The sequence below is a fragment of the Pseudopipra pipra genome, chromosome 12 (assembly GCF_036250125.1).
Source record: "Pseudopipra pipra isolate bDixPip1 chromosome 12, bDixPip1.hap1, whole genome shotgun sequence".
Taxonomy (NCBI): Eukaryota; Metazoa; Chordata; class Aves; order Passeriformes; family Pipridae; genus Pseudopipra; species Pseudopipra pipra.
The window spans coordinates 21,258,058-21,269,404 of record NC_087560.1 but is presented as its reverse complement, the minus strand read 5'-3'; the positions used below and the strand labels follow the sequence as shown (position 1 = coordinate 21,269,404).

At 64.7% G+C, this 11,347-nt stretch overlaps 2 protein-coding genes across 6 annotated transcripts; both read left to right on the top strand.

Annotated features, from left to right (window-relative positions):
• The first annotated feature begins 163 nt into the window (after positions 1-163).
• MAN2A2 (mannosidase alpha class 2A member 2) lies at positions 164-8,673 on the top strand. 5 transcript variants are annotated; one of them, XM_064669394.1, is made up of 24 exons: positions 164-283; positions 590-744; positions 926-1,180; positions 1,287-1,431; positions 1,534-1,705; positions 2,305-2,432; positions 2,558-2,731; positions 3,029-3,215; positions 3,293-3,470; positions 3,596-3,798; positions 4,054-4,236; positions 4,407-4,521; positions 4,693-4,760; positions 4,934-5,099; positions 5,360-5,596; positions 5,683-5,805; positions 5,896-6,010; positions 6,103-6,236; positions 6,349-6,490; positions 6,694-6,827; positions 7,116-7,193; positions 7,487-7,681; positions 7,770-7,880; positions 8,037-8,351. In XM_064669394.1, exons 2-24 carry the CDS (start codon positions 613-615, stop codon positions 8,187-8,189), a joined length of 3,528 nt encoding a protein of 1,175 aa, XP_064525464.1. In that variant the 5' UTR covers positions 164-283; positions 590-612; the 3' UTR covers positions 8,190-8,351. The 5 variants fall into 5 exon arrangements, with proteins under 5 accessions (XP_064525464.1, XP_064525466.1, XP_064525468.1 ...); XM_064669395.1 differs by lacking the exon at positions 164-283 and adding an exon at positions 386-492; XM_064669396.1 differs by lacking the exon at positions 7,116-7,193 and having other exon boundaries at positions 8,037-8,673.
• A 1,215-nt stretch (positions 8,674-9,888) lies between these two features.
• On the top strand, positions 9,889-11,339 carry LOC135420621 (protein shisa-like-1). Its single transcript, XM_064668269.1, has 3 exons — positions 9,889-9,958; positions 10,409-10,835; positions 11,023-11,339. The coding sequence occupies exons 1-3, from the start codon at positions 9,889-9,891 to the stop codon at positions 11,240-11,242; spliced, it is 717 nt and encodes a 238-aa protein (XP_064524339.1). The 3' UTR covers positions 11,243-11,339.
• Positions 11,340-11,347: the final 8 nt, after the last annotated feature.

Below are 11,347 nucleotides of genomic sequence, written 5' to 3'. Positions count from 1 at the left end.
GGGTGGTGGAATGGGACAGGGCACTGGGACAGGGGACAGGGATAAGGCAGCGGCATCTCAGCTCGGCCCCGCGGCTGGGAGGGCGGCCAGCTCGTGGGTGGGTCCGGGCCGTGCCGACCCCGGCGCTCCGCGGGGCGCCCGGCCCGGCCGCGCTCCGGTACCGCCTCCCCCGGGGCCGCGCTCGGGGGCGGAGCGGCGGGCGGGGCCTGGCCTGGCCTGGCCCATCCCGGCGGGCCCGGGCGGGCGATGTGAGGAGCGGGGTCGGGCCGCGGAGCCGCCCGGGGTAAGAGCGGAGCGCCCGCGGTGTCCCCGCCGGCACCGGCCTGGCCTTCCCCGGTCCCTCCCCGGTCCCTCCCCGGCCCGGCCCGCGGGGCTGCAGCGCGGCGGCCCCGGGCGCTGCCCGGCTCGGCGGGGCCGCGCGGCCTGTCCCGGCCCTGGCCCCTTCCCCAGCCCCATCCGCAGCTATAAATACTCAGCACCGGATTAAGCCAAGTAGGACGCGGGGAGGGTGCTCGGAGAAGGAGGCGGGAGGCCGCGGTGGGGGGTTGCGCCGTCCGACGTGTGCCCCCCTCCCCGTATCCCGGCGCAGGTGAGTCCCTCCATCCCTTCGTGATGAAGCTGAAGAAGCAGGTGACAGTGTGTGGAGCTGCCATCTTCTGCGTGGCCGTCTTCTCCCTCTACTTGATGCTGGACCGGGTACAGCACGACCCTGCACGACACCAGAGTGGGGGCAACTTCCCCAGGGTGAGTTTGAGGGGGTTGGGGTGGGTGAGAGGGGCCATGGGATGACAAACAGGGACATTCAGCCAGGGAAATTCATGGGGAGCCAGCCCTGGCCTCCCACCATTCGGCTGCCAGGGGCAAGGCTGGCTCCCCATAGCTCTGGATGACCTCCTGGCTCTTACCGTGGCCTCTGTCCCCCCAGAGCCAGATCTCAGTGCTACAGAACCGCATCGAGCAGCTGGAACAGCTGCTGGAGGAGAACCATGAGATCATCAGCCACATCAAGGACTCGGTGCTGGAGCTGACGGCCCATGCAGAGGGGCAGCCGGCATTGCCCCATCACCCCCCAAATGGCTCCTGGGTGCTGCCCCCTGAGAGTCGTCCAAGTTTCCTCTCCGTGTCCCCACAGGACTGCCAGTTCGCCCTGGGGGGCAAGGGACAGAGCCCAGACCTGCAGGTGAGGGGCTGGTGGCTCTGCTACCACAGGGGGTCCATACCTGGGTGTCTGTGGGGTCCTGGCTCTACTCTTTTGGGGATCTTTCAGCCCTGCCTCCCACCCACAGATGCTGGCTGTGTACTCCCTGCTGCCCTTTGACAACCAGGATGGCGGTGTCTGGAAGCAGGGCTTCGACATCACCTATGAGCCCAACGAGTGGGACATGGAACCTCTGCAGGTGTTTGTGGTGCCGCACTCCCACAATGACCCAGGTGAGCAGCAGAGGAGGGGAAGGGCTGGCCCAGCCCCTGCTGCCGCATAGTGCTGGCAGGGAAGGGCTGGGCCCCCACAGTGACCCCCAGCTGTGCTGCTAGGCTGGATCAAGACCTTCGACAAGTACTACTATGACCAAACGCAGCACATCCTCAACAGCATGGTGCTGAAGATGCAGGAGGACCCACGCCGACGCTTCATCTGGTCCGAGATCTCCTTCTTTTCCAAGTGGTGGGACAACATCAGTGCCCAGAAGCGGGCTGCAGTGCGCAGGTAGGGCAGGAAAGAGCCCTGGGGACAGGAAGGCTGCCCTGACTGCAGTGCAGCAACCGTGGGCCCTGCACTGCTCACCATGGGGTGCTCTGGCACTGCCAGCAGCCTCCCAGTGCCACCAGATGTCAGAGCCACTGCAGTGAGGGGTGAGAGCTGGGTGCTGCCAGCACCAGGGTCTCTGCAGTAAGGACTGAGGGCTGGGGGAGGCAGGTCTCACCCTGTGCCTCTGCCTGTGCTCATTGGGCTGAGAAACTTGAGTGCAAGGCCCAGGGCACCCTTGGAGTTGTGGGAGACCTGGAGGGCAGGACTGTATAGTGGGACAGGGCCCCCTTGTCAGCCCCCTGCCCTGAGAGAGCTAGGGATGGAGGACATAGCAGAGGGTGTTGTCCTATGTGGGAATGCGCTCTGGCAGGGGCCTTGGCTGGCACTGAGCTGTGGAGGGATGTGTCTCTGTGTGAAGTCAGCATGGGTAGTGAGGAATGGCAGCAGTGGCTGTGGGGGCTGTGGGTGGGCCCCAGGTGGCTAAAGGCAGGGGATCTCTGCCATGGACATGTGGCTCACGTGGGACTCTGGTCACATCTCGGGTGTCCCCCTCACAGGCTGGTGGGCAATGGGCAGCTGGAGATGGTGACAGGTGGCTGGGTGATGCCCGACGAGGCCAATTCCCACTACTTCGCCATGATTGACCAGCTGATCGAGGGGCACCAGTGGCTAGAGAAGAACATTGGTGAGAGCAGAGTGGGTGCTGAGCAGGAGGAGCACAATGCTGACTGGCACCCTGGCCCTGGCAGGATCCTCCTCACAGGAGGTGATGCTGGCTCAGCACGGGCTGACAGGTCTCTGTGCCTCCAGGTGTGACACCGCGGTCGGGCTGGGCCGTGGACCCCTTTGGGTACAGCTCCACCATGCCCTACCTGCTGAAGCGCTCCAACCTGACGGCCATGCTCATCCAGCGTGTGCACTATGCCATCAAGAAGCACTTTGCTGCCACCCAGAACCTGGAGTTTATGTGGAGACAGACGTGGGGTGAGAGGCTGCCAGGAGGGGACGGCAGAAGGGGCCCTGTAGGGCAAGTGGCAGCAGGGAATGGCTACCAGCCACTTTACTGTGCAGATGAGCTGAGCGCCAGGAGGCGATGGCTCTGCCCCATGGGACAGCCCCAGGGTGACTGCCCATCTGCCTCTGTGCCCAGCATGCTGAGGGAGGCTGCTGTGTCCTCTGGGCTCCAACTCTGCTCTGTCCGACAGCTGTCCTTGGAACCCCCTGCTCGGGGACAGGCAAGGGAGAGCCATTGCTGGTGCTCACCTGTCCTTGGTCCTACAGATCCAGACACCAGCACTGACATCTTCTGCCACATGATGCCCTTCTACAGCTACGATGTGCCCCACACCTGTGGGCCAGACCCCAAGATCTGCTGCCAGTTTGACTTCAAGCGCCTGCCTGGAGGCCGAATCAACTGCCCCTGGAAGGTTCCTCCCCGTGCCATCACCGATGCCAACGTGGCGGAGCGGTGAGTGTGGCAGGGGCACATGGCTCCCAGCCCGCTGGCCTATCCAGGGCCAGTCTCATGCCTCGGCCCCCATGCAGAGCCCAGCTGCTGCTGGACCAGTACCGCAAGAAGTCCAAGCTGTACCGCAGCAAGGTGCTCCTGGTGCCCCTGGGAGATGACTTCCGATACGACAAGCCGCAGGAGTGGGACGCCCAGTTCCTCAACTACCAGCGCATCTTCGACTTCCTCAATTCCCGGCCCGACCTCCACGTCCAGGTACGTGCGAGGATCTTCAGTGGGGCTGGGGGCACCAGGAGGCCACCACAGAGTGTAGCCAGAGGGTGGGCAGTGCTGGGAGAGTTGATGGGAGCCCTGGCTCAGGGCCACGTGCTGTCCTGCAGGCGCAGTTTGGGACGCTCTCTGACTACTTTGATGCCCTGTATAAGAAGATGGGCATTGTGCCGGGGATGAGGCCGCCTGGGTTCCCAGTGCTGACTGGGGATTTCTTCTCCTATGCTGACCGGGAGGACCACTACTGGACGGGATACTACACCTCCCGGCCGTTCTACAAGAGCCTGGACCGGGTGCTAGAGGCCCACCTCCGGTGAGGGGCAGCAGACTGGGCTGTGGAGCATGGGGGGTGTGCAGGGCGTGGGTGAGGGATGATTAGGCAGCATCTGGGAGCTCCAGCAGCCCCCAGGTCTGCACCAGCCACCAATGCACTGCGGTGCATTGCCAGGCAGTGCCAAACCCTTGCCCAGTCCCAGGGGAGTGTGTGCCCCCACCGGCACGTCCAGGCCAGCCCCCGCAGCACTGGGGCACAGGGACAGAGCTCCTCTGTGACCCTGTCCCTGTGCAGGGGGGCAGAGATCCTGTACAGCCTGGCACTCGCCCACGCCCGCCATGCCAGTGCCGACGGCAGGTACCCGCTCTCCGACTACGCCCTGCTGAGCAACGCCCGACGCAACCTGGGCCTCTTCCAGCACCACGACGCCATCACTGGCACTGCCAAGGAGGCTGTAGCTGTGGACTACGGAGTCCGGTGTGTGTGGGGGCTGGAGCACCCTCAGAGCCTGTCAGGGAGGGGCTGGTGGGCTCAGGGCTGTGAGTGCGGCTGGGTGTAGGGGTCTTTTGGGGCTCCTCTGCTGGGGAGAGGTGGGGGGTGTTGGGTGGCTGAATGGCCCTGGGTGGCTCACTCTGCCTGTGCCCCAGGCTGCTCCACTCCCTTACCAACCTGAAGCGCGTCATCATCAACGCTGCACACTTCCTTGTGCTGGGGGACAAGGACACATATCACCATGACCCTGCTGCGCCCTTCCTCAGCATGGTGAGCAGTGCCTGCCCCTGGCTCCCTGGACCTCATTATGCTGTCCCCATGCCCTCAGGAGCACAACTCTATGCAGGCGTGGCTGGGGAAAGGGCCCCAGCCTGTGCCTGTGTTCTGGGCCCAGCTGGCAGGGTGTGGGCATACCCCAACTCTCACTGCTCCTCTCCCCAGGATGACACGCGCCCCAGCCAGGACTCCCTCCCGGAGAAGACAGTGGTCAAACTGGACACCTCACCCCGGTAGGGCCTCATGCCTTGCTTTAGGGACTTGTGGGGCTGTGGAGAGGCAGTGATGGAGTATCTGGGATGCTGTGAAGCTATGGGTGGATGCAGTGAACCTGTGGGTAGTGTGGGGCATTGGGCATCTGGGATGCGGTGGGGCTGGGATGCCATCCCTGGGTGACCCCCTGCAGGTTCCTGGTGGTGTTCAACCCTCTGGAGCAGGAACGCCTGAGTGTGGTGACGATGCTGGTGGACTCCCCGCATGTGCACGTGCTCTCCGAGGAGGGTCGGCCCCTGCCCTTCCAGCTCAGTGCAACCTGGAGCTCCGCCACCGAAGTGGTTCCTGACGTCTACCAGGTACAGGATGCCCCGATGACACTGCCTGCCCCATCCTCAGCCTGCACATACCATGTATGCCAGCCTCCCATCCCTGCATACTGCCAGGATACTCTGTCAGCCCTGCTCTGTCCCTGCCCCACAACACAAGCTCCCACAGCTGTCAAACCACCAGGCCCCCACACACGTCTCCCCTCAGTAGAGGGGGGGGCCTTTGCCCGACTGACTCCCAGTCCGTCCCCAGGCACGGGGGCTGGCTCAGGTCCCCATACTGCCTGCAGGTGTCTGTGCTGGCCCGCCTGCCCGCGCTGGGGCTGCGTGTGCTGCAGCTGCACAGGTCCTTGGACGGCCATGCCACGCTGAGGTCCTCCACGCGCCTGTACCTGCACGGTCGGGACCTGCCTGTGCGCAAGCCTGAGGCCGTGCCCCTGCAAGTCTTCCCGGCTGCTGCCGATGACTTCTGCCTGGAGAACCAGCACCTGCAGGCCTGCTTCTCAGGGCACTCGGGCCTGCTGCAGGTGAATGTGGGGCTCTGGAGTGGAGGAGGGGAGGGGGTCACCCTGCTGCCTTCTGCATTCATGGCTGTGCTGGCCCGCACCCGCAGAGCATACGCAGAGCTGGGGAGGAGCAGGGGCACAGAGTGAGCAGCGAGTTCCTTGTCTACGGCACCAGGACCTCCAAGGACAAAAGTGGGGCCTATCTCTTCCTGCCTGATGGAGAAGCCAAGGTATAGGGTTTGTCCTGTTAGCCAGCTGGCAGCCGTGCCTGCGGGACTGTCTTCAGGCAGCAGCCTTAGCACAGCGCTCCTTCCTCCCAGCCCTATGCCCCCAAGAACCCCCCAGTGGTGCGGGTGACGGAGGGACCCCTCTTCTCAGAGGTTGCCAGCTACTACGAGCACGTTCAGACCATGGTGCGGCTGTACAATGTGCCAGGTGAGATCCTGAGGTGGTGCCGGGGTGTCGCTGGCCCAGTGGTGCTGGGCAATGCTGCCTGTGGGGCCCAGCCCCTCACTGCCTACCTGCAGGGGTGGAGGGCCTGTCCCTGGATGTGTCCTGCCTGGTGGACATCCGTGACCACATCAACAAGGAGCTGGCCCTGCGCTTCAGCACCGACATTGAGAGCGACACCACCTTCTTCACGGACCTCAATGGTTTCCAGGTATGTGGAAGCCTAGGGAGGGACAGCACCTGCCCACAGCAGGACAGTTCCCCGACACCCAGCGCTGGGCACTGTGGGAGACTTTTGGCCACTGACCTCTGTCCCTTGACAGATCCAGCCCCGCAGGTACCAGCGGAAGCTGCCGCTGCAGGCCAACTTCTACCCCATGCCTGCCATGGCCTACATTCAGGACATGCAGAGCCGCTTGACGCTGCTCACAGCCCAGGCCCTGGGAGTCTCCAGCCTCCGCAGCGGTGAGATGGAGGCCTGTGTCTTGGAGGCCTATGCCTTGGAGACCTGCTGTAGAGCTGGGGCTCCCCTCCCCAGGGGATGTAGGGGAGGAGGGTGCTGCAGGCTGGGCACAGGGTGCGTTGGTCCTGCTGTCTCTGGAGCTCCATGCCATGGGGGGTGGCTGGCTCCTGGTAAAGCCTGGGGCATGGGGACCCACTCTTCACAGGCCAGCTGGAGGTGATCCTGGACCGGCGCCTCATGCAGGATGACAACCGGGGCTTGGGCCAGGGGCTGAAGGACAACAAGCGAACCTGCAACCGATTCCGGCTCCTCCTGGAGCGCCGCACCACTGCCAACAAGGTGCCTGGGCTGTGAGGCCACAGGATGGGAATGCCCAGCCTTGCCTTGGGATGGACCAGGGTGGAGGCACCTGCAGAAAGCCACACGTGTGATGGGATGCAGCATCTGCTCCCCTCCTGTCCCATTGTGCTGGCTCTAGGCAGGGATGGGCCCGGAGCAGGGGGCACGAGGAGGGTGGGACCTGTGCAGTGGGATCTGTCCCTGTGGAGCTGCGTTGCCCTTGTAATCAGAGTGTTCTTGTCCCATCCCCTCGCTGCCCTCTATGCTTGCGCCATGTCACCCATTCAGAGCTCCGGCTTCTTTTCCAAACTGGTCTCCATGTTTAAAGCCTTGGGCTTCCCTGGCACCAGGACTGGCAGCCCTGAGGTAATGGCCGGCCTGGCCCTGCTGTCTCTCCCTGTCTCGTGCACTAGCTGCTAGCCACTAGCCTAGCCAGGCCCGTAGCAGGTCCATAGTCTGAGCATCAGCTAGATGGGGTCCTGTTTGGGTGCTGGGGAAGGGAGTCCTGCCTGGGTGGGGGCAGCTCTGGGTGCCCTGTGCCTGCAGGTGCCTGGTCTCGGGGCACTGCTGGAGCAGTGGTTCGTTCTGTGGGCCCTGCCCAGGCTCTGCCTGGCCCCGTGGCTCCCCAGGCCTATACTGACCCGTGTGCTCCTCGGCAGGTGCAGGACGAACGCCCCATCAGCTTCCCCTCCCTGCTGAGCCACATCACCTCCATGCACCTGAATGCCGAGGCCCTGGTCATGCCGGTGGCGCTGGAGAAGCCAGCCGTGCCAGCCCTGCGCTCCTTCGTGCCCCTTGCCACCACCCTCCCCTGCGACTTCCACATCCTTAACTTGCGGACGTTGCAGGCAGAAGTGAGCTACAGCCTGGGTGTGACAGGACTCTGGGGGGCTCTTGCCCTGCTGTCCGCACTGTTGTGCCTCACGCCCTGGCTTCCCCCAGGACGACTCACTACCCTCGACCGAGGCAGCGCTGATTCTGCACCGCAAAGGCTTTGACTGCAGCCTGGAGGCCAAGAACTTGGGCTTCAACTGCACTACCAGCCAGGGCAAGGTAGGGCTAGGCTGCCCCACACCCACACTGAGTCAGAGCCAGGCTGGACCTCAGCACGGCTGGCATGCCACATATCAGGCTGCCCTGGGCACAGTGCTGCCCCAGGCACCAGAGGCAGCACCCAGGCCTCCTCTCTTCTCCCTCCTCTCTCCCCAGCTGGTCCTGGGAGGCCTGTTCCAGGGGCTGGAGCTGGGCTCCCTGCAGCCCACCTCACTGACGCTGATGTATCCACTGGGCACGGCTTCCAACAGCACCAACATCTACCTGGACCCCATGGAAATTGCCACATTCCGCATCCGCCTGGGGTAGTGTGTGGAGTGGGAGAGGAGCAGAGTGGCTGGGCAGCGTGGGAGCAGCACCAGCACTGCAGGAGAGCAGGGCCAGCAGCACTGTGGTGGGCGCGGGCAGGAGGCGCTGGACTTGCAGAGGCTGCTGCTGCCTTCTAATTTATTAGTCCCACATTCTCAGATAGATTTTGGAATGAACTGCTGTGGCCGGGGCTGGGCGGAGGCTGCGGAATGTGGTGCCGGGTGGGCTGAGCACAGCTGGCAGGGGCAACAGGCCAGGCTCTGCTGCTGCTGGTGCGATGGGCACTGCTGCCCTGCCATGTTCACAGGCTGCCCGGGAGTGTGGCCACCCCAGTGGCTGGGGCAGGGGCCTGTGCTGGGCTCCCCTGGCCTAGTGGGGCAGCATGGGGCTGTTTGGTGGTGGTGGGCAGTTGCCTGGAGAGGTGCTGTGGACTAGAGACTGAGCTCACCTGGAGCTCGTAGGAAACACGAGGCTGTTTCCAAGGGCCCAGTCTGTGTGTGGTTTGTGCCTCCCGTGCAGGTGAATGGGAACAGTGCGCCATGGGGAGACAGGGCAGCACCCAAGGTGGGGAGTCTGGCTCGGGGCCAGGGTCAGTCTGGGTGGGCTGGGTGGGCTGCCAGAGCTGTGCTGTCCTCTGCTCTTTGAGGTCCCTGCCCTGCCAGTGCTCCCAGATCTTGAGCTGGGTGTGAAAGGCTGGTGGCATGGCCAGGCCCAGCCATGCTTGGCAGCAGGAACCAGGGGGACAGGAGTCAGGCAGCTCCTTGTGCTGGCAGCAATGATGGGGGGAAGCATGGGAATGGCCTCTCCCAAATCCAGAGCCTTTAGCCCCGTTTCAGTGTGAGCCTGGCAGTCCAGTCTCTGCTGAGGCTGCAGCAGCTGAGGGGCAGGTGCTGATACCACCTCACCAGAGCATCCTCCTGGTTGCTGTGGGAACCGCAGGGGCTGTGAGCTCCCTGGCCCCTGGGGCTAATTACCGCCAGCGGGGAGGGCTGCAGGGGGAGGCGGGGGAGCTCCCTCAGTTCTGGCTTCATTGGACTCGATGAACTTAGAGGTCTTTTCCAACCTAAATGATTCTGTGCTTCCATGATTCCTGCACAGCCTTCGGCACCTCTGCATGCTACAGGCTCGGCCATGGTCCTGCATCCCACAGCCCTGGAAGGGGCTGAGTTCATGGAGCCAGCATGGACCAGCCCCAGCAGCTTGGCCCTTTGCAGCACCTGGAGGATGCCTGGCATGGAGACCCTCTGCTGGAGCCTGGCTAATGTCATGGCTGGCAGGGGGCCAGGGGGCTGGCGCAGGGCCCTGCCCCTGGGTGGGTGATGAGGGAGTGGGTGCCAAGGGACTGCAGCACAGGCGACCTGCCCCCACCTAGTGCCAGGCACTCACCCCATGCCCTGGCCTGGCCCATGGCCTTCGCCATAACTCCTGGATCCTGGGACGGTTCCCGGTGCCCAACCAGGGCCCTGGACCCTGTGGCTGCTGATCCGCGGCTGGGTGGGGAAGGAGCTCCTGGCCCCAGAAGCTCATTACTGATGCTCCCGCCTCCGCCCTGGTCCCTGCGGACTGAGCCTGAGTGAGTGCAGGAGGCTCTAATGGCTCTGAGTGGCTCTTGATGGGCTGCGATGGAGGCGGGAGCAGGAGTGGCTGTGGTTTCTGCCTCCACTGGAGCCAGAGCTGCCTCTGCTCAGTGTCGGCCAGGATGATGCTGGGTGGGCTCCTGCTCCAGCTGCTCCTCACCACGGCTCTGTTCCCCAGCATCCTTGGGACAGGTACAGCCCCACTCCTGCCCCTTCTGTTCCCTGAACCTGTCCTCCCCATCCCTGACGAAGCTTTGTCCCTTGGGGGTTGCTCCCTGACAGCCCAGAACAGAGGCTGGGGGCATCTGTGCTAGGAGGCAGTGGTCCACAGTGGGAGGTGGTGGTTCATGCTGGGGATGGTGGCTGAGGTGTGGTGGTGCTGGGGTTGGTCCCACTGCAGCACATCTGTGGGGTGTAAGTGCTGTCCCTGTGGGGTCATGGGGAACAGGGAAAGATTCAGCATGGAGAGATGGGGGCTGACCTGATGTCCCCGAGGGCTTTCCCTCCCCTCTGCCACCATCACCCTCCTCACCCATGTTTGCCCTTGTTGAGGCCATGGCAAGCACTGGTGGTCACGGCACACACAGGGCCGTGGCTGCAGCAGGCACTGCCGGGGGGCTGGAGCCCACGCTGAGAGCTGAGCCAAGGGTCCCTGTGTCATTTTAGCCAGGTCCCCTGGGGCTAGTGAGCTCCAGTTCATCCCTGCCGGGACTGGAAAGGCTCTGCTCTGTGGCATCCCTGCAAGGGCCACCTTGCTGGAGCTGGCAGCCTGTCCTGCCGGCACCGTGTGGCTCTGTGGCTCACGCAGTGGGGACTCCCTCCTGGCCCTCTCCAAGCCCCTGCTACCCGCCGCAGTCTCAGTGCAGAACCTGCACCTCTGCGAGGGCTACGTTGGCCGTGACGGCCGCTCCCACCCTGGCTTCTACTGCCCACGGCTGACTGACCCTCCCGGCCACCGCTACTGCTGCCAGCCCAGCCCGCGCGCCCTCAAGTCCTGCTGCTCCCAGCTGGCCCTGGAGGCCCTCACCGGGGTGAACCTCTCCAGCCTGGCCAGCCCTGAGCTACTCCGGTGAGCAGGACTGTGGCTGGGTGTGCTGCTCGGGGATCCCAGCACAGCCCCAGGGACTTCCCGTGGCTGTTGGCATTGGGCCTGTGATGTCCCTTGGAGCCCGCACTGGGCCCTGGGTGGCCCTCCCTAGTGCCGCTGTGCTGGGGGAGGCCATGGCTGCCCCCTCCTGAAGTGCACCCCCCCGCAGGAACCCACTGGCCTTGCCCTTCGTTGGGCTCTACGGGCTCCTTGTCCTCCTGCTCATGGCCATCGACCTCTGCCACTTCTACTGGACCCGACGCTGCCACCTCGGCCGCCTCCTGCCCTGCGCCCGCTGCCCACCCTGCAGACCCCGGGGAGGGCACCTGCCCCGTGCCCAGCCTTCCCACGGTGCCCCCAGCCTGCCACGCCCCAGCCGGGGCTGTTGAGGGGGCCCGGCGGGCGGGGCAGGGGTGCAGGGGTGGTGGCACTCGCCCCCGGGGTGCAGCGCGGGGGGTGGCCGGGGGGACGCGCGGGGACGGCCACGAGGGCGC